Below are 20,000 nucleotides of genomic sequence, written 5' to 3' on the forward strand. Positions count from 1 at the left end.
TAATATTACTGGTCAGCATTTGTCTTACTTTGATTATAAAGAAATGTATTTCAGATATCAGAAACAAATATTCATTCAAGCTGAATTAATTAAATAAATCAACATTTCTAGGTACATAAAACTTCATTCTTATTAGTATAATTCAGTTTTTTACTTTCTGAAATTCAGTTTCTGCAGAACAAATATAATTTAGAAAATATATTATTATAGTTCAGTCTAGCGATCTACAAATGGAACAACAGAGAGTGCTTTTAATAAATGTAAAATCGGCCTGCCATAGACCTTTATATAAATTGATTAAATAACTTGAGCAACAATCTGATCAATCTTCCTCTCCTTTGCAGCTCTAACGCTGTTTCTGTCTTTTAAACATTCTCCATTTTTTACTTTAATTCTAGATTCAAATCTCTAGTTCCAGTGGGGTGAAATAGGCACTTCCTGTTGTCATGGTGACTCGTGGAATCGGTGCCCCACTGATATCGGCTTTTCATACTTGTTACGCACGTGTTAAGCTCTGAGTGTGTTTATTTCGTGATTGAACTAAATTACAGTAGCAACTCAAGAGTTCCCGAATAATTCAGAGATAAATGGTAAAGAGAACATTTATTAATGATTAACATAATTTATTAAAGTTTAAAAAATCATTTATTAACTCCATCTAATTACTAATGAGTGTATTAAGCCGACTGATGTTAGTTCAGGGTAAGTGAATGATGTCTATAAGGCGTCACCTGCAGACTGAATTAAAATCAATGTGGGTCTAAAACTATGACTAAGATCCTCAGACTGAAGCCAGAATAATTATGTTATTGATGTTTGTCAAACCTGTTACTGGTTTAATATGTTTGATGAAAACTTTTTATGCTGGTTTTATTAATTCTAACAGCATTTCTTATATTTTTAAGAAAATTTCTGAACTTCTGATGTCTTTCTACCACTGAAATACGGAGTGCTCAGAGTTTAGCCTTTTTAAGGAATTCCTCCCAGGTTCTGGTCCAGACCCAATCAGTCCTTAGAGAAGGTTCTTCTAGATCTGCTAACAGACGCCAAATAACCAGCTGGAAGGTTTTAACTGATAATCAGCACAGCGAGGAGATGGAAACTTGATGGTGGCTGCAGCTTCGGACCAATCAGCTCCTACTGATACACAACAACCAGGTTTATTGCTCAGCTTAACTTTATTCTTACAAAGAAAAAAACAACAACCATAAAACTAGGAGATATTTGACATTAAAACATCTCACAGAAAAAACTTTAAAACTGAGAAAGGGTGAAAAGTGAGCAGGATGGATCAGGAGCAGAAGAAAGGTCCAGAATCTATTCTGCGTCTTTTGCGGCTCTGCTGCTCGAAGAACTGCCGGATGTCGTCAGAGGTCACGACCTGCAACGAGAGAGCCACAGTCAGTCGTTAGCGTTAGCCCGAGCCAGACACCCTGAGAAACAACAAGGGACCCGCCCCTCAGGTGTAGAGCCCCGCCCCCAGACCTATTACTAGAACCCACCTTTCCTTCAGCTGCAAACGTCTGCAGGAAGTCCTTCAGTTCAGTTTTCATGTCGTTGTAGCCTGGAAGACAGAGACCTTCAACAGAGCTGCATGGAATCCTGGGAGCTGTAGTTCTGAGTGTGTAGCTGTAGTTCTGAGTGTAGCTGTAGTTCTGAGTGTAGCTGTAGTTCTGAGCGTGTAGCTGTAGTTCTGAGCATGTAGCTGTAGTTCTGAGCGTGTAGCTGTAGTTCTGAGCATGTAGCTGTAGTTCTGAGCATGTAGCTGTAGTTCTGAGTTTGTAGCTGTAGTTCTGAGCATGTAGCTGTAGTTCTGAGCATGTAGCTGTAGTTCTGAGCATGTAGCTGTAGTTCTGAGTTTGTAGCTGTAGTTCTGAGTGTAGCTGTAGTTCTGAGCGTGTAGCTGTAGTTCTGAGTGTAGCTGTAGTTCAGAGTGTAGCTGTAGTTCTGAGCGTGTAGCTGTAGTTCTGAGCGTGTAGCTGTAGTTCTGAGTGTAGCGCTAGTTCAGAGTGTAGCGCTAGTTGAGAGTGTAGCTGTAGTTCAGAGTGTAGCTGTAGTTCTGAGCATGTAGCTGTAGTTCTGAGCATGTAGCTGTAGTTCTGAGTTTGTAGCTGTAGTTCTGAGAGTGTAGCTGTAGTTCTGAGCATGTAGCTGTAGTTCTGAGCGTGTAGCTGTAGTTCTGAGTGTAGCGCTAGTTCAGAGTGTAGCGCTAGTTCAGAGTGTGTAGATGTAGTTCTGAGAGTGTAGCTGTAGTTCTGAGTGTAGCTGTAGTTCTGAGAGTATAGCTGTAGTTCTGAGTGTAGCTGTAGTCCTGAGAGTGTAGCTGTAGACCTGAGTGTAGCTGTAGTTCTGAGTGTGTAGATGTAGTTCTGAGTGTGTAGATGTAGTTCTGAGTGTGTAGCTGTAGTTCAGAGTGTAGCTGTAGTTCTGAGTGTGTAGATGTAGTTCTGAGAGTGTAGCTGTAGTTCTGAGTGTAGCTGTAGTTCTGAGAGTATAGCTGTAGTTCTGAGTGTGTAGCTGTAGTTCTGGGAGTGTAGATGTAGTTCTGGGAGTGTCGATGTAGTTCTGAGTGTGTAGCTGTAGTTCTGAGTGTGTAGCTGTAGTTCTGAGCATGTAGCTGTAGTTCTGAGTGTGTAGCTGTAGTTCTGGGAGTGTAGATGTAGTTCTGGGAGTGTAGATGTAGTTCTGAGTGTGTAGCTGTAGTTCTGAGTGTGTAGATGTAGTTCTGAGAGTAGCTGTTGTTCTGAGTGTAGCTGTAGTTCTGAGTGTAGCTGTAGTTCTGAGTGTGTAGATGTAGTTCTGAGTGTGTAGATGTAGTTCTGAGTGTGTAGATGTAGTTCTGAGTGTGTAGATGTAGTTCTGAGTGTGTAGATGTAGTTCTGAGTGTGTAGCTGTAGTTCTGAGTGTGTAGATGTAGTTCTGAGTGTGTAGATGTAGTTCTGAGTGTGTAGCTGTAGTTCTGAGAGTGTAGCTGTAGTTCTGAGAGTGTAGCTGTAGTTCTGAGTTTGTAGCTGTAGTTCTGAGCATGTAGCTGTAGTTCTGAGCATGTAGCTGTAGTTCTGAGCATGTAGCTGTAGTTCTGAGTTTGTAGCTGTAGTTCTGAGTGTAGCTGTAGTTCTGAGCGTGTAGCTGTAGTTCTGAGTGTAGCTGTAGTTCAGAGTGTAGCTGTAGTTCTGAGCGTGTAGCTGTAGTTCTGAGCGTGTAGCTGTAGTTCTGAGTGTAGCGCTAGTTCAGAGTGTAGCGCTAGTTGAGAGTGTAGCTGTAGTTCAGAGTGTAGCTGTAGTTCTGAGCATGTAGCTGTAGTTCTGAGCATGTAGCTGTAGTTCTGAGTTTGTAGCTGTAGTTCTGAGAGTGTAGCTGTAGTTCTGAGCACGTAGCTGTAGTTCTGAGCGTGTAGCTGTAGTTCTGAGTGTAGCGCTAGTTCAGAGTGTAGCGCTAGTTCAGAGTGTGTAGATGTAGTTCTGAGAGTGTAGCTGTAGTTCTGAGTGTAGCTGTAGTTCTGAGAGTATAGCTGTAGTTCTGAGTGTAGCTGTAGTCCTGAGAGTGTAGCTGTAGACCTGAGTGTAGCTGTAGTTCTGAGTGTGTAGATGTAGTTCTGAGTGTGTAGATGTAGTTCTGAGTGTGTAGCTGTAGTTCAGAGTGTAGCTGTAGTTCTGAGTGTGTAGATGTAGTTCTGAGAGTGTAGCTGTAGTTCTGAGTGTAGCTGTAGTTCTGAGAGTATAGCTGTAGTTCTGAGTGTGTAGCTGTAGTTCTGGGAGTGTAGATGTAGTTCTGGGAGTGTCGATGTAGTTCTGAGTGTGTAGCTGTAGTTCTGAGTGTGTAGCTGTAGTTCTGAGCATGTAGCTGTAGTTCTGAGTGTGTAGCTGTAGTTCTGGGAGTGTAGATGTAGTTCTGGGAGTGTAGATGTAGTTCTGAGTGTGTAGCTGTAGTTCTGAGTGTGTAGATGTAGTTCTGAGAGTAGCTGTTGTTCTGAGTGTAGCTGTAGTTCTGAGTGTAGCTGTAGTTCTGAGTGTGTAGATGTAGTTCTGAGTGTGTAGCTGTAGTTCTGAGTGTGTAGATGTAGTTCTGAGTGTGTAGATGTAGTTCTGAGTGTGTAGATGTAGTTCTGAGTGTGTAGCTGTAGTTCTGAGTGTGTAGATGTAGTTCTGAGTGTGTAGATGTAGTTCTGAGTGTGTAGCTGTAGTTCTGAGAGTGTAGCTGTAGTTCTGAGAGTGTAGCTGTAGTTCTGAGTGTGTAGATGTAGTTCTGAGTGTGTAGCTGTAGTTCTGAGTGTGTAGCTGTAGTTCTGAGAGTGTAGCTGTAGTTCTGAGTGTAGCTGTAGTCCTGAGAGTGTAGCTGTAGTTTTGAGTGTAGCTGTAGTTAAGAGCATGTAGCTGTAGTTCAGAGTGTAGCTGTAGTTCTGAGTGTGTAGCTGTAGTTCTGAGTGTGTAGCTGTAGTTCTGAGTGTGTAGATGTAGTTCTGAGTGTGTAGATGTAGTTCTGAGTGTAGCTGTAGTTCTGAGTGTGTAGATGTAGTTCTGAGAGTGTAGCTGTAGTTCTGAGTGTAGCTGTAGTTCTGAGAGTGTAGCTGTAGTTCTGAGTGTGTAGCTGTAGTTCTGGGAGTGTAGATGTAGTTCTGGGAGTGTAGATGTAGTTCTGAGTGTGTAGCTGTAGTTCTGAGTGTGTAGATGTAGTTCTGAGAGTAGCTGTTGTTCTGAGTGTAGCTGTAGTTCTGAGTGTGTAGATGTAGTTCTGAGTGTGTAGCTGTAGTTCTGAGTGTGTAGATGTAGTTCTGAGTGTGTAGATGTAGTTCTGAGTGTGTAGCTGTAGTTCTGAGTGTGTAGATGTAGTTCTGAGTGTGTAGATGTAGTTCTGAGTGTGTAGCTGTAGTTCTGAGAGTGTAGCTGTAGTTCTGAGAGTGTAGCTGTAGTTCTGAGTGTGTAGATGTAGTTCTGAGTGTGTAGCTGTAGTTCTGAGTGTGTAGCTGTAGTTCTGAGAGTGTAGCTGTAGTTCTGAGTGTAGCTGTAGTCCTGAGAGTGTAGCTGTAGTTTTGAGTGTAGCTGTAGTTCAGAGCATGTAGCTGTAGTTCTGAGTGTAGCTGTAGTTCTGAGTGTGTAGCTGTAGTTCTGAGTGTGTAGCTGTAGTTCTGAGTGTGTAGCTGTAGTTCTGAGAGTACCTGTTGTTCTGAGTGTAGCTGTAGTTCTGAGTGTGTAGATGTAGTTCTGAGTGTGTAGCTGTAGTTCTGAGTGTGTAGATGTAGTTCTGAGTGTGTAGATGTAGTTCTGAGTGTAGCTGTAGTTCTGAGTGTGTAGATGTAGTTCTGAGAGTGTAGCTGTAGTTTTGAGTGTAGCTGTAGTTCAGAGCATGTAGCTGTAGTTCAGAGTGTAGCTGTAGTTCTGAGTGTGTAGCTGTAGTTCTGAGTGTGTAGATGTAGTTCTGAGTGTGTAGATGTAGTTCTGAGAGTAGCTGTTGTTCTGAGTGTAGCTGTAGTTCTGAGTGTGTAGCTGTAGTTCTGAGTGTGTAGATGTAGTTCTGAGAGTACCTGTTGTTCTGGGTGTAGCTGTAGTTCTGAGTGTGTAGATGTAGTTCTGAGTGTGTAGCTGTAGTTCTGAGTGTGTAGATGTAGTTCTGAGTGTGTAGATGTAGTTCTGAGTGTGTAGATGTAGTTCTGAGTGTGTCGCTGTAGTTCTGAGTGTGTAGATGTAGTTCTGAGTGTGTAGATGTAGTTCTGAGTGTGTAGATGTAGTTCTGAGTGTGTAGCTGTAGTTCTGAGAGTGTAGCTGTAGTTCTGAGAGTGTAGCTGTAGTTCTGAGTGTAGCTGTAGTTCTGAGTGTGTAGCTGTAGTTCTGAGTGTAGCTGTAGTTCTGAGAGTATAGCTGTAGTTCTGAGTGTGTAGCTGTAGTTCTGGGAGTGTAGATGTAGTTCTGGGAGTGTCGATGTAGTTCTGAGTGTGTAGCTGTAGTTCTGAGTGTGTAGCTGTAGTTCTGAGCATGTAGCTGTAGTTCTGAGTGTGTAGCTGTAGTTCTGGGAGTGTAGATGTAGTTCTGGGAGTGTAGATGTAGTTCTGAGTGTGTAGCTGTAGTTCTGAGTGTGTAGATGTAGTTCTGAGAGTAGCTGTTGTTCTGAGTGTAGCTGTAGTTCAGTGTGTAGATGTAGTTCTGAGTGTGTAGCTGTAGTTCTGAGTGTGTAGATGTAGTTCTGAGTGTGTAGATGTAGTTCTGAGTGTGTAGATGTAGTTCTGAGTGTGTAGCTGTAGTTCTGAGTGTGTAGATGTAGTTCTGAGTGTGTAGATGTAGTTCTGAGTGTGTAGCTGTAGTTCTGAGAGTGTAGCTGTAGTTCTGAGAGTGTAGCTGTAGTTCTGAGTGTGTAGATGTAGTTCTGAGTGTGTAGCTGTAGTTCTGAGTGTGTAGCTGTAGTTCTGAGAGTGTAGCTGTAGTTCTGAGTGTAGCTGTAGTCCTGAGAGTGTAGCTGTAGTTTTGAGTGTAGCTGTAGTTAAGAGCATGTAGCTGTAGTTCAGAGTGTAGCTGTAGTTCTGAGTGTGTAGCTGTAGTTCTGAGTGTGTAGCTGTAGTTCTGAGTGTGTAGATGTAGTTCTGAGTGTGTAGATGTAGTTCTGAGTGTAGCTGTAGTTCTGAGTGTGTAGATGTAGTTCTGAGAGTGTAGCTGTAGTTCTGAGTGTAGCTGTAGTTCTGAGAGTGTAGCTGTAGTTCTGAGTGTGTAGCTGTAGTTCTGGGAGTGTAGATGTAGTTCTGGGAGTGTAGATGTAGTTCTGAGTGTGTAGCTGTAGTTCTGAGTGTGTAGATGTAGTTCTGAGAGTAGCTGTTGTTCTGAGTGTAGCTGTAGTTCTGAGTGTGTAGATGTAGTTCTGAGTGTGTAGCTGTAGTTCTGAGTGTGTAGATGTAGTTCTGAGTGTGTAGATGTAGTTCTGAGTGTGTAGCTGTAGTTCTGAGTGTGTAGATGTAGTTCTGAGTGTGTAGATGTAGTTCTGAGTGTGTAGCTGTAGTTCTGAGAGTGTAGCTGTAGTTCTGAGAGTGTAGCTGTAGTTCTGAGTGTGTAGATGTAGTTCTGAGTGTGTAGCTGTAGTTCTGAGTGTGTAGCTGTAGTTCTGAGAGTGTAGCTGTAGTTCTGAGTGTAGCTGTAGTCCTGAGAGTGTAGCTGTAGTTTTGAGTGTAGCTGTAGTTCAGAGCATGTAGCTGTAGTTCTGAGTGTAGCTGTAGTTCTGAGTGTGTAGCTGTAGTTCTGAGTGTGTAGCTGTAGTTCTGAGTGTGTAGCTGTAGTTCTGAGAGTACCTGTTGTTCTGAGTGTAGCTGTAGTTCTGAGTGTGTAGATGTAGTTCTGAGTGTGTAGCTGTAGTTCTGAGTGTGTAGATGTAGTTCTGAGTGTGTAGATGTAGTTTCTGAGTGTAGCTGTAGTTCTGAGTGTGTAGATGTAGTTCTGAGAGTGTAGCTGTAGTTTTGAGTGTAGCTGTAGTTCAGAGCATGTAGCTGTAGTTCAGAGTGTAGCTGTAGTTCTGAGTGTGTAGCTGTAGTTCTGAGTGTGTAGATGTAGTTCTGAGTGTGTAGATGTAGTTCTGAGAGTAGCTGTTGTTCTGAGTGTAGCTGTAGTTCTGAGTGTGTAGCTGTAGTTCTGAGTGTGTAGATGTAGTTCTGAGAGTACCTGTTGTTCTGGGTGTAGCTGTAGTTCTGAGTGTGTAGATGTAGTTCTGAGTGTGTAGCTGTAGTTCTGAGTGTGTAGATGTAGTTCTGAGTGTGTAGATGTAGTTCTGAGTGTGTAGATGTAGTTCTGAGTGTGTCGCTGTAGTTCTGAGTGTGTAGATGTAGTTCTGAGTGTGTAGATGTAGTTCTGAGTGTGTAGATGTAGTTCTGAGTGTGTAGCTGTAGTTCTGAGAGTGTAGCTGTAGTTCTGAGAGTGTAGCTGTAGTTCTGAGTGTAGCTGTAGTTCTGAGTGTGTAGCTGTAGTTCTGAGTGTAGCTGTAGTTCTGAGAGTGTAGCTGTAGTTTTGAGTGTAGCTGTAGTTCAGAGCATGTAGCTGTAGTTCAGAGCATGTAGCTGTAGTTCAGAGTGTAGCTGTAGTTCTGAGTGTAGCTGTAGTTCTGAGTGTGTAGCTGTAGTTCTGAGTGTGTAGATGTAGTTCTGAGTGTGTAGATGTAGTTCTGAGTGTAGCTGTAGTTCTGAGTGTAGCTGTAGTATTGAGTGTAGCTGTAGTTCTGAGTGTAGCTGTAGTTTTGAGTGTAGCTGTATTTCAGAGCATGTAGCTGTAGTTCAGTGTGTAGATGTAGTTCTGAGTGTGTAGATGTAGTTCTGAGTGTAGCTGTAGTTCAGAGTGTAGCTGTAGTTCAGAGTGTAGCTGTAGTTTTGAGTGTAGCTGTATTTCAGAGCATGTAGCTGTAGTTCTGAGTTTGTAGCTGTAGTTCTGAGCATGTAGCTGTAGTTCTGAGCATGTAGCTGTAGTTCTGAGCATGTAGCTGTAGTTCTGAGTTTGTAGCTGTAGTTCTGAGTGTAGCTGTAGTTCTGAGCGTGTAGCTGTAGTTCTGAGTGTAGCTGTAGTTCAGAGTGTAGCTGTAGTTCTGAGCGTGTAGCTGTAGTTCTGAGCGTGTAGCTGTAGTTCTGAGTGTAGCGCTAGTTCAGAGTGTAGCGCTAGTTGAGAGTGTAGCTGTAGTTCAGAGTGTAGCTGTAGTTCTGAGCATGTAGCTGTAGTTCTGAGCATGTAGCTGTAGTTCTGAGTTTGTAGCTGTAGTTCTGAGAGTGTAGCTGTAGTTCTGAGCATGTAGCTGTAGTTCTGAGCGTGTAGCTGTAGTTCTGAGTGTAGCGCTAGTTCAGAGTGTAGCGCTAGTTCAGAGTGTGTAGATGTAGTTCTGAGAGTGTAGCTGTAGTTCTGAGTGTAGCTGTAGTTCTGAGAGTATAGCTGTAGTTCTGAGTGTAGCTGTAGTCCTGAGAGTGTAGCTGTAGACCTGAGTGTAGCTGTAGTTCTGAGTGTGTAGATGTAGTTCTGAGTGTGTAGATGTAGTTCTGAGTGTGTAGCTGTAGTTCAGAGTGTAGCTGTAGTTCTGAGTGTGTAGATGTAGTTCTGAGAGTGTAGCTGTAGTTCTGAGTGTAGCTGTAGTTCTGAGAGTATAGCTGTAGTTCTGAGTGTGTAGCTGTAGTTCTGGGAGTGTAGATGTAGTTCTGGGAGTGTCGATGTAGTTCTGAGTGTGTAGCTGTAGTTCTGAGTGTGTAGCTGTAGTTCTGAGCATGTAGCTGTAGTTCTGAGTGTGTAGCTGTAGTTCTGGGAGTGTAGATGTAGTTCTGAGTGTGTAGCTGTAGTTCTGAGTGTGTAGATGTAGTTCTGAGAGTAGCTGTTGTTCTGAGTGTAGCTGTAGTTCTGAGTGTAGCTGTAGTTCTGAGTGTGTAGATGTAGTTCTGAGTGTGTAGCTGTAGTTCTGAGTGTGTAGATGTAGTTCTGAGTGTGTAGATGTAGTTCTGAGTGTGTAGATGTAGTTCTGAGTGTGTAGCTGTAGTTCTGAGTGTGTAGATGTAGTTCTGAGTGTGTAGATGTAGTTCTGAGTGTGTAGCTGTAGTTCTGAGAGTGTAGCTGTAGTTCTGAGAGTGTAGCTGTAGTTCTGAGTGTGTAGATGTAGTTCTGAGTGTGTAGCTGTAGTTCTGAGTGTGTAGCTGTAGTTCTGAGAGTGTAGCTGTAGTTCTGAGTGTAGCTGTAGTCCTGAGAGTGTAGCTGTAGTTTTGAGTGTAGCTGTAGTTAAGAGCATGTAGCTGTAGTTCAGAGTGTAGCTGTAGTTCTGAGTGTGTAGCTGTAGTTCTGAGTGTGTAGCTGTAGTTCTGAGTGTGTAGATGTAGTTCTGAGTGTGTAGATGTAGTTCTGAGTGTAGCTGTAGTTCTGAGTGTGTAGATGTAGTTCTGAGAGTGTAGCTGTAGTTCTGAGTGTAGCTGTAGTTCTGAGAGTGTAGCTGTAGTTCTGAGTGTGTAGCTGTAGTTCTGAGTGTGTAGCTGTAGTTCTGGGAGTGTAGATGTAGTTCTGGGAGTGTAGATGTAGTTCTGAGTGTGTAGCTGTAGTTCTGAGTGTGTAGATGTAGTTCTGAGAGTAGCTGTTGTTCTGAGTGTAGCTGTAGTTCTGAGTGTGTAGATGTAGTTCTGAGTGTGTAGCTGTAGTTCTGAGTGTGTAGATGTAGTTCTGAGTGTGTAGATGTAGTTCTGAGTGTGTAGCTGTAGTTCTGAGTGTGTAGATGTAGTTCTGAGTGTGTAGATGTAGTTCTGAGTGTGTAGCTGTAGTTCTGAGAGTGTAGCTGTAGTTCTGAGAGTGTAGCTGTAGTTCTGAGTGTGTAGATGTAGTTCTGAGTGTGTAGCTGTAGTTCTGAGTGTGTAGCTGTAGTTCTGAGAGTGTAGCTGTAGTTCTGAGTGTAGCTGTAGTCCTGAGAGTGTAGCTGTAGTTTTGAGTGTAGCTGTAGTTCAGAGCATGTAGCTGTAGTTCAGAGTGTAGCTGTAGTTCTGAGTGTGTAGCTGTAGTTCTGAGTGTGTAGCTGTAGTTCTGAGAGTACCTGTTGTTCTGAGTGTAGCTGTAGTTCTGAGTGTGTAGATGTAGTTCTGAGTGTGTAGCTGTAGTTCTGAGTGTGTAGATGTAGTTCTGAGTGTGTAGATGTAGTTCTGAGTGTAGCTGTAGTTCTGAGTGTGTAGATGTAGTTCTGAGAGTGTAGCTGTAGTTTTGAGTGTAGCTGTAGTTCAGAGCATGTAGCTGTAGTTCAGAGTGTAGCTGTAGTTCTGAGTGTGTAGCTGTAGTTCTGAGTGTGTAGATGTAGTTCTGAGTGTGTAGATGTAGTTCTGAGAGTAGCTGTTGTTCTGAGTGTAGCTGTAGTTCTGAGTGTGTAGCTGTAGTTCTGAGTGTGTAGATGTAGTTCTGAGAGTACCTGTTGTTCTGGGTGTAGCTGTAGTTCTGAGTGTGTAGATGTAGTTCTGAGTGTGTAGCTGTAGTTCTGAGTGTGTAGATGTAGTTCTGAGTGTGTAGATGTAGTTCTGAGTGTGTAGATGTAGTTCTGAGTGTGTAGATGTAGTTCTGAGTGTGTAGCTGTAGTTCTGAGTGTGTAGATGTAGTTCTGAGTGTGTAGATGTAGTTCTGAGTGTGTAGATGTAGTTCTGAGTGTGTAGCTGTAGTTCTGAGAGTGTAGCTGTAGTTCTGAGAGTGTAGCTGTAGTTCTGAGTGTAGCTGTAGTTCTGAGTGTGTAGCTGTAGTTCTGAGTGTAGCTGTAGTTCTGAGAGTGTAGCTGTAGTTTTGAGTGTAGCTGTAGTTCAGAGCATGTAGCTGTAGTTCAGAGTGTAGCTGTAGTTCTGAGTGTAGCTGTAGTTCTGAGTGTGTAGCTGTAGTTCTGAGTGTGTAGATGTAGTTCTGAGTGTGTAGATGTAGTTCTGAGTGTAGCTGTAGTTCTGAGTGTAGCTGTAGTATTGAGTGTAGCTGTAGTTCTGAGTGTAGCTGTAGTTTTGAGTGTAGCTGTATTTCAGAGCATGTAGCTGTAGTTCAGTGTGTAGATGTAGTTCTGAGTGTGTAGATGTAGTTCTGAGTGTAGCTGTAGTTCAGAGTGTAGCTGTAGTTCAGAGTGTAGCTGTAGTTCTGAGTGTAGCTGTAGTTCAGAGTGTAGCTGTAGTTCTGAGTGTAGCTGTAGTTCTGAGTGTAGCTGTAGTTCTGAGTGTAGCTGTAGTTCTGAGTGTGTAGCTGTAGTTCTGAGTGTAGCTGTAGTTCAGAGTGTAGCTGTAGTTCTGAGTGTAGCTGTAGTTCTGAGTGTGTAGCTGTAGTTCTGAGTGTGTAGCTGTAGTTCTGAGTGTAGCTGTAGTTCAGAGTGTAGCTGTAGTTCTGAGTGTAGCTGTAGTTCTGAGTGTGTAGCTGTAGTTCTGAGGGTGTAGCTGTAGTTCTGAGTGTAGCTGTAGTTCTGAGTGTAGCTGTAGTTCTGAGTGTAGCTGTGTACCGTGAATGATCTCCAGCTGCTGAACTCTATTCAGGTTGTCCAGCGCTGACATCAGAGGGTCATGTCTCTGCTGTGTTTGTTCGTTGTTCTTCCCTTTGTTCTCGTAAGCCAGGACAGTGTCAGACTCGTCCAGCAGGAAGGACACTCCGGCTTCAGACAGCTGCACCTGAAAGTACACCACATGTGGGTTAGCGCCGTGTCACAGGGTCAGTCTGACCTTCGGAGAGCAGAGGATAGAGACCTGGCAGCTGCTGCAGGAGCAGAGCTTGGAGCGCCACCCTGACGGCCAGAACACGGCTCCTGATTGGTCCCTCTTCTGACCCGCCTCCTGCAGCTCCTTCAGTCTGCAGCTGGGCTCCGCCTCTTCACGGCTGCGTTTACAGCTGGGCTCCACGATGTCCTCGCTCTGCCAAACATCTGACTGGTTACCAATGAGGATCGGTGCTGCTGAGACACTGCAGTGACCAAAAGACTCACATTCTCCTCTTTAGAAGAGTGGCCGGGTTCTGATGGTTCTCCCTTCTCCTCCTTGGTCTGCTGTGCTGGACGCTGCACTAAAGAGGACATCAACGCGAGTGAGACGTGATGTCCGACAGCCAGCTGTGAGGCCAGTGGATCAGGAGCCAGAACCTCTTACCTCCCAGGTGAGCAGCGTAGGTCCAGAGAAACTGGTGTTTGTTCATGCATGACTCACAGATCATCTCCTGCGTCTCAACGCAGTCCGGAACCACGCAACCCAAATGCTGTGAAGAGCAGGTAACAGACAGGTGAGCATCCAGGTGAGCAGACTCGGGTCCACGGGTCCGTTCTAAGACTCACCCTGCCGTGCAGCCAATCTTCACAGACTACACACTGGATCATCTCGTCCTCCACCTGAACACAAGCAGCCAACCACAGTGAGACACGGCATCAGGTTTCACCTGGGGAACAGGTGAGCTTCAGCTAACCTCATCGTCAGGGTCCGGGTACGGCCGGAGGCAGGTGCAATAAACCCCGAAGAAGTTATGGCTGTATTTGTTCAGGTTGTTGACGTCGTCCTTGTCCTGATAGACACACACACACACACACACACACACACACACACACACACACACACACACACACACACACACACACAGGGTCAGCCGCAGTGAGGCGGCAGAACAGGTGAGCCATCAGATGTTCTGGTCTAAACTCACAGGATGTAGTTTACACTGCAGTCCAGAGAACTTCCTGTTTCCACAGTCACAGCGAAAGTTTCTGCAAAAACCACACAAGAAAATTTTCAAAGAAAACTCCCAGATTCCGATACTCTGATTGGTTCCCAGGAGCCGATGTGGACGGCAGACGGACCAATCAGCTAACGGTACCTCTTGGTGTAAAGTTCAAAGAGGTCGTGACCCTCGTGACACTTGTAGGAACAGGCCAGGCAGACGCCTGCAGCCTCACCTCCCGGCGGCGTGCATGTGCTGCAGGCGTACAGCGCCTGCCGCTTCACGTAGCCCTGAAACACAGAACGATTCCCTTTGAAACGCAGAGCGACGGATTGGTTTCTGGTCAGACCAGATGATTCCAGGTGAGGCTGAGGAATACCTGAGGGTACGAGCAGTGATCTGAGTCACTTCCTGCCAACACGGCTGAGGCCTCCTCCTCCAGCTCCTCGTCCTCTTCCAGAACATCCACCAGAGACACCGTCTGCTCCTCACACATCTTTAGCTTCTTCCTAAAGGAGAAACTCACAGATCAATGGAAAACCAGACTCCAAAGGAGGAGAAGGCTGCAGGATAGGAACCGAACCGAGGCTGGGAGATGGAGGAATGTTCAACACTGATTTCACTCAGATTCCAGCTTTGCTAGAAAAGCAGCGATAGAGTTGATTCCTTCCCGCTATCATCGCAGCCCCAACCCTTTACAGGAGGACAGACGACCTCTCCTATTCATCCAGACCAACAATTCCCTTTAACGACCCCCTTTCAGAGACATAGACAGGTATGGGGCATTGCAGGCTAACAAAGAAGCCAAACGACCCCCATTCCAAAGGGGGGGACCCGTTCATCCGTTTCTATTTGCATGTTTTCTAAACTAAAACCAGGCTTTGTTGGGCTGCTGGATAAAACCTGGAACTAAACGCTATTTCTGACATTTGGATTGAAAAATCTTCCTGGATGGAAGAGAAACGTGGATTGTTTTTTAACTTTTATGGAATAACTCTGACCTGGATGATTGAGAATCACCAGAAACTTTCAGACAAACTGATCTGCTTCTTTCTTCACCTGGATTATAAATTAAATGATTTATAGTTTAGGGAAATTTGCCATCAAGTCATGAAGGACCAAACTACATCTGATCTGACTGGGCTGCCATGGTAACATGATCAGAGTTTCCTAAAACAGACCTGCTGGGTGACGTTGCCATGGTACCCGGGGTATAGCTGTTGATCGGGTCGTTTAACCAGAGTTACATGTTATTAAGCTGCGTTCTTATCTCTGATCAGCTGCAGCTCGCTAATGCTAACGCTGAACCCGCGGATCAGAACAGAACTTACCGAACCGGACCGAGCCGAGCCGAACCGGAACCAAACTCTTCCCGGCGACCGATTCACAGAGACGGGCAGCAGGTCAGGAAGGCTGACCGGAGCTGTTCTTTGATACCCGAAGCGCGGAAACTTGCTAACGGACCACCACTTCCGGTTGACGTCCAGCAGCTCGTATTTGGCGGCTTCCGGTGACGTCGGAGGTCACCAACATGGAGGCAGCGTGTGTGCGCGCGGAGCTCCGATATCGGGATGGACAGAGTCAGAGCTTTAGCATCCGACCCGGAGGCGGCGGCCTGGGCGCTCTGAGGGCCGCGATCTCCGAGCTCAACCTGAAGGCGTCACAGCTCCTCAGCGAGCTGGTTGACAGTGAGAGAGAGCGCGCGGGCAGCGCGCGAGGTGAGCTGCAGTTTTTTTCCTTTGAGCTGCAAGGTGCGCGTCAAGAGCCTGTTAAAATCTGAGTCACGTGACCAAAACAAACAGCTACTGTGAACCAATAGGCGCGCTCCGTCTGCGCGGTGTTGTTCCTGTTTTGGACACGGCTTTACCCGGGCGATATGGCGGCTCTGCTAACGTTTGAACCCATCAGTCCTGCTGTGTTTGTCTGTTTAATCATTGTTTTGAAGCTTTTATTAGCATAGAAACTGCTTAGAAAGTAATTATCCATAATATTGCTAAAACCTTTATAAAATTTACCGTTAAAAATGTTTGTCTACCTCCACAGAAGCTCCCCCAGGCGGCTGTGATGGGTCATTACAGGTTATATATCCATCCTATTTACATCATGGTTTCAGTAAATTAAAAAGTTAACAAAGCTTTATAGCGTCATTTAAAATGTGAACAGATATCTTCGCTATCAAATGGAGCACATATCATAGGTTAAGTACTGAGAATATAAAATATGTTTAAACTGTAAAAAAAAAAAAAAAATAGGCCTCGTGAAATACTTTTTTTAAAGTCCTTTTTTATTAGGTATCTTTATGCATTATTTTACCAGGCTTAAATTGATTAGCTGTGAACATCATCCCAGAAAAACGTCCGTAACTCAGTGATCAATCCATCCATTCCAGGAGACTTCCTGTTCTTCATCTCATGGAGCGCCTCGTCTTCATCGTTCACGGCTACGTTCTCACTCTTTAGAAGCAGTTTGCTTTTTAAATCAAGTTTTAACTGTTTAGTTAATAGATTATGGGAAATATAATTTTTTTCAGACTAATTTCCTCTCCGCAGGTCTGATGATTCACTCCTGGCAGGTTAGCTTGCAGTTTACGCGTCACACATTTCACCTGCTTTTCAGATTTGATCACTATTTGTTCCGGAGGTTTTTAAGGACGACCGTTTCCGTTTCGTCTGCCGTCCGTCACACCGACCAGCAGCTGAACCTTATCAGGCGTTCAGTGCTGTTACTTAAAGCCAATCAAATCAAATCTCATTTTTTTCGTGACCTAGCGGATCACGCCACCATCCTGAGGCTCTGCAGGTTCCCAGGAGCCTCACTGAGCTCCTCCTCCCGACCTGGAAGCTGTGATGTTTGGCTGCGCTCTGGTCTGACTCACCTGTTTTCTCTGCAGCAGGCGATGAAGATGAAGGTGGTGAGGAAGAGAGCGATGAAGAGGATGGGGAGGAAGAGGACGGTTCGAACTCTGACCTGCAGCCTCAAGTTAAAAGATCCAAAACCAGCTGAAAGTTCGGCTACGAAACATCATGTTTTCATACTTTATTAAAGTCATATTAAAGTTGCCATGGTAACCAGTGTGTCATGTCATTAGATACAGAAAAAACAAACGGGGAATGCTGCTCGCTGATTGGTCAGCTCGTTACAGTCGGGGCTGAGGGCAGGAAGCCTCAAACTGTAGGAAGTGACATCACACTTGTCCATTTGCCTCTACATGTGAATAAGCAGTCCAGCTCTGTGATTGGTTGGTTTGGCTGCACCACGGCGACTGCACATCAGAAAGACGCAGACAGGAAGTACGCAGTATCCCACGGCATGGGGGTCCGCCCTCGTGCATGAGAACAGGAAGAGGAAGAGCTGCAGGTATGGCACCAGGAACACCGACGCCCACACCCACAGAGGAAGTGGCGGCAGGTGGGCGGAGACGGCAGGAGGCAGGGCCAGTGAGTCGATGCCATCTCTCTGCACCTTCTCCAGACTGATGACCTCAAAGATGTAGTACGCCACCATGACGCTGAGCAGCAGGAAGAGAGCCACGCCCACCCAGCCCATCCTCTGGCGGAAGTTCGTCATCCTCCATACTGCAGGGAGATAATCAGACATCAGTTTATGTTAATAAACCATGATCAAATCCATGATCAATCCTAAATATAAACACGATTCAACGGTTCTGATTAGAGTTAACATCACCTGATCCATATTCTGCTCAATATAGTGAATTAATTCCTGTCACCATATTAAAATCAGTTATTCAGTTCTGATAATCGATAAAACTGACTGATCTGGACTTCCTCTGATCCAGATTGATCAGATTCAGGTGAACTGTTCCCTTTAAATCGAATCAGAGCTGAACTGTTCTCTTTAAAACAAATCAGCTGAACTGTTCCCTTTAAAACGAATCAGAACTGAGCTGTTCCCTTTAAAACAAATCAGAGCTGAACTGTTCCCTTTAAAACGAATCAGAACTGAGCTGTTCCCTTTAAAACGAATCAGCTGAACTGTTCCCTTTAGAACGAATCAGAACTGAGCTGTTCCCTTTAAAACGAATCAGCTGAACTGTTCCCTTTAAAACGAATCAGCTGAACTGTTCCCTTTAGAACGAATCAGAACTGAGCTGTTCCCTTTAAAACGAATCAGAACTGAGCTGTTCCCTTTAAAACAAATCAGTGCTGAACTGTTCCCTTTAAAACGAATCAGAACTGAGCTGTTCCCTTTAAAACGAATCAGCTGAACTGTTCCCTTTAGAACGAATCAGAACTGAGCTGTTCCCTTTAAAACGAATCAGCTGAACTGTTCCCTTTAAAACGAATCAGCTGAACTGTTCCCTTTAGAACGAATCAGAACTGAGCTGTTCCCTTTAAAACGAATCAGCTGAGCTGTTCCCTTTAAATCGAATCAGTTAAAATTTTTCTTTTTAAAATGAAGCAGATTTTAACTGTTTGCTTTCAGGATAAGCAATTACAATTAATTATATGGATGTCCACATTCAGCTTATTTCTGACATCGATATTTTAGTTTTGAGAATATTGATACAGTATAAGCACTTAAATCATTATGCTTTTATTACTTATTCTGTACTTTAGAAGGTTAGCAAAGGTTTAATAAGGTGAAACGGGGAACAATAATCAACAGATATAGAAAGGAGAACTGAACCTTAGAATATTAAGCTATGAGGTACAGAAACTATCAGCCTGAAGGTAAGTAGGCTGTTTAAGATGCAGACTGATGTAAACTGATATTAGCTTTCTGGCTAAAATCAGACTGATTAATATGGGGTCCGGAGACCCTTAATTATAGACTATCTCCAACTAGAATGGACATTTAGTGATGAAATGTTCACTTTCAGAGTGAATCAGCTGAACTGAGTTAAATCTAGTCAATAATGAATGGAGTCTGGTCCGAAGTTAAAGGCTAAGCTACAGGGCAGTGTTAAACACTGTCTGAACCAGACTCCATTCAGATTTTATTCCGTTTAAGAGGATCTGAACTGTTTTGTGGATCATCAGTGTGACTGAATCATTTGGACCGAATCTCTGAGTGGAACTAGAATCTGTTCAGAATTCGGCTCCTTTAACTTTGGACCAGATTTTGGTCATTAATTTTCTGGTTCATGTAAACCGGTCGCGTGTCCTACACCTGGCCGCGTGAAGCCACGTGTCCGAGCGAGCGCGGGCTCGCGCTACAGAGCTCCTACCTTCCCTCGCGCTGATTCTTTCAAAGTAAAATCCAGGTTCGGACTCGGTTTCAATCAGCAGCTGCTTTCGGGAAGTTCGGGTCGAAGGTTTGCCTCGCTTCCTGTTTGGTCATGTGACTTACCCATGACGTCATTGAACTTTTAAACCCAGGGCGCCCCCTGGAGACCAAACAGATCTTCACCTATAGAATAGAATAGAATAGAATAGAATAGAATATATGTTATTCTCCCACTATGGGGAAACTCTGGTGTTTAAAGCAGCAACAGATTATAGAAGAAAATGGTCTCACAAATGTGGACCTTAGAAAAATATAGAATAACATAAAGAGTGAAGAGTTAAAAGATAAACAATAAAATCCAGTAAAGTGTTTTAACAATATAAAACTGGAGAATAAATAACCAATATACAGCTATGGAGATTTTTACAGTAATATTTGGAAAATAGATATTTGATCTCCGGTTCAGAGTCATGATGACCTTTGACCTGCTAACTGAGGCCTGTAGAGTCTGAGCCGTGGCCTTTATGCTTATTTCTGAGCCTCCCGCTCTGAATCTCCTGGGAAGGTTTGCAGATGTCTGAGATCTTCATCCCTCTGCTGGACCTCAGGGGGTCTGCAGATGACCTTTGACCCTTCCCAAAACAGGACCCTGTGAGGCCAATGCTGATGTCTTTTCCTTCTTGGCTGAATGAAACAATCCTTTGTTGTCCCAAAGACAGGAAATGCAGGAGCCTGTTTGATTTAGAAAATAAAAGCTGTCGATCATAATTTATTCAGGTGGGTTTTAAAATAATATCTCCCACATTAAAGACACAGCTGGTGCTGAAAAAGGAAATGCTACAGCTTTCAAATAGAGGTTAGAATAATTCAGAGTTGCTTAGCACCTGATGACAAAATGATGGTCATCCCATAAAGCTTGAATAATCTCTTTCAAATAAAACTCACAGGTTTATGTAGAATCATTTAATGAGAGTCGAGGCTGCAGGATTAATGGACCAAAACCTGAACTGAACAGACAATGGACTGCTGACCTTTCAAAATAAAGCTCACAGCTCCAATTTAATATTTAGTCCCTTTAATTGATTTACTAGATGGATGGATGAATGATGGATGGATGGATGGATGAATGATGGATAGATGGATGGATGGATGGATGAATGATGGATGGATGATGGATGGATGGATGAATGATGGATGGATGGATGGATGAATGATGGATGGATGGATGAATGATGGATGGATGGATGAATGGATGGATGTATGGATAGATGGATGGATGGATGAATGAATGATGGATGGATGATGGATGGATGGATAGATGGATGGATGGATGGATGGATGGATGATGAATGGATGGATGGATGATGGATGGATGGATGGATGGATGGATAGATTGATGGATGGATGGATGGATGATGAATGGATGATGGATGGATGATGAATGGATGGATGGATGATGGATGGATGGATGAATGATGGATGGATGGATGATGGATGGATAGATGGATGGATGGATGGATGGATGGATGAATGATGGATGGATGGATGGATGAATGATGGATGGATGGATGGATGGATGGATGGATGGATGGATGAATGATGGTTGGATGGATGATGGATGGATGAATGATGGATGGATGGATGGATGGATGGATGGATGAATGATGGATGGATGGATGGATGGATGGATGGATGAAT

General features: G+C 44.1%; 3 protein-coding genes across 4 annotated transcripts; 1 reads left to right on the plus strand and 2 right to left on the minus strand.

The window, feature by feature from the left end:
- Nucleotides 1–1,159: 1,159 nt before the first annotated feature.
- Nucleotides 1,160–14,868, minus strand: ubr7 (ubiquitin protein ligase E3 component n-recognin 7). The gene is made up of 12 exons (XM_038305376.1): nt 14,447–14,868; nt 13,495–13,624; nt 13,272–13,405; nt 13,101–13,161; nt 12,870–12,965; nt 12,742–12,795; nt 12,560–12,665; nt 12,400–12,476; nt 12,164–12,328; nt 11,923–12,088; nt 1,503–1,564; nt 1,160–1,381 (listed from the first exon to the last, which is right to left on the minus strand). The coding sequence occupies exons 2-12, from the start codon at nt 13,609–13,611 to the stop codon at nt 1,292–1,294; spliced, it is 1,128 nt and encodes a 375-aa protein (XP_038161304.1). The 5' UTR covers nt 13,612–13,624; nt 14,447–14,868; the 3' UTR covers nt 1,160–1,291.
- On the plus strand, nt 14,596–16,183 carry si:dkeyp-55f12.3 (uncharacterized protein LOC568418 homolog). 2 transcript variants are annotated; one of them, XM_038305379.1, is made up of 2 exons: nt 14,596–14,833; nt 16,009–16,183. In XM_038305379.1, exons 1-2 carry the CDS (start codon nt 14,647–14,649, stop codon nt 16,116–16,118), a joined length of 297 nt encoding a protein of 98 aa, XP_038161307.1. In that variant the 5' UTR covers nt 14,596–14,646; the 3' UTR covers nt 16,119–16,183. The 2 variants fall into 2 exon arrangements, with proteins under 2 accessions (XP_038161307.1, XP_038161306.1); XM_038305378.1 differs by having other exon boundaries at nt 14,607–14,833; nt 16,006–16,183.
- tmem251 (transmembrane protein 251) lies at nt 16,128–18,455 on the minus strand. Its single transcript, XM_038305377.1, has 2 exons — nt 18,304–18,455; nt 16,128–16,690 (listed from the first exon to the last, which is right to left on the minus strand). The coding sequence occupies exon 2, from the start codon at nt 16,680–16,682 to the stop codon at nt 16,320–16,322; it is 363 nt and encodes a 120-aa protein (XP_038161305.1). The 5' UTR covers nt 16,683–16,690; nt 18,304–18,455; the 3' UTR covers nt 16,128–16,319.
- Nucleotides 18,456–20,000: the final 1,545 nt, after the last annotated feature.

The sequence above is a fragment of the Cyprinodon tularosa genome, unplaced genomic scaffold, assembly GCF_016077235.1.
Source record: "Cyprinodon tularosa strain WSP-4 unplaced genomic scaffold, ASM1607723v1 ctg557, whole genome shotgun sequence".
Classification (NCBI taxonomy): domain Eukaryota; kingdom Metazoa; phylum Chordata; class Actinopteri; order Cyprinodontiformes; family Cyprinodontidae; genus Cyprinodon; species Cyprinodon tularosa.

Bases quoted from the DNA above. Each gene is read 5' to 3' on its own strand.
- ubr7 (XM_038305376.1), bottom strand. From the start codon at position 13,611: ATGTGTGAGGAGCAGACGGTGTCTCTGGTGGATGTTCTGGAAGAGGAC. The intron at 13,406-13,494 runs GTATTCCTCAGC...TCTGTGTTTCAG, and splicing joins ATCACTGCTCGTACCCTCAG to GGCTACGTGAAGCGGCAGGC. The intron at 12,796-12,869 runs GTTAGCTGAAGC...GCTTGTGTTCAG, and splicing joins ACCCGGACCCTGACGATGAG to GTGGAGGACGAGATGATCCA.
- si:dkeyp-55f12.3 (XM_038305378.1), top strand. From the start codon at position 14,647: ATGGAGGCAGCGTGTGTGCGCGCGGAGCTCCGATATCGGGATGGACAG. The intron at 14,834-16,005 runs GTGAGCTGCAGT...TTTTCTCTGCAG, and splicing joins GCGCGCGGGCAGCGCGCGAG to CAGGCGATGAAGATGAAGGT.
- tmem251 (XM_038305377.1), bottom strand. From the start codon at position 16,682: ATGACGAACTTCCGCCAGAGGATGGGCTGGGTGGGCGTGGCTCTCTTC.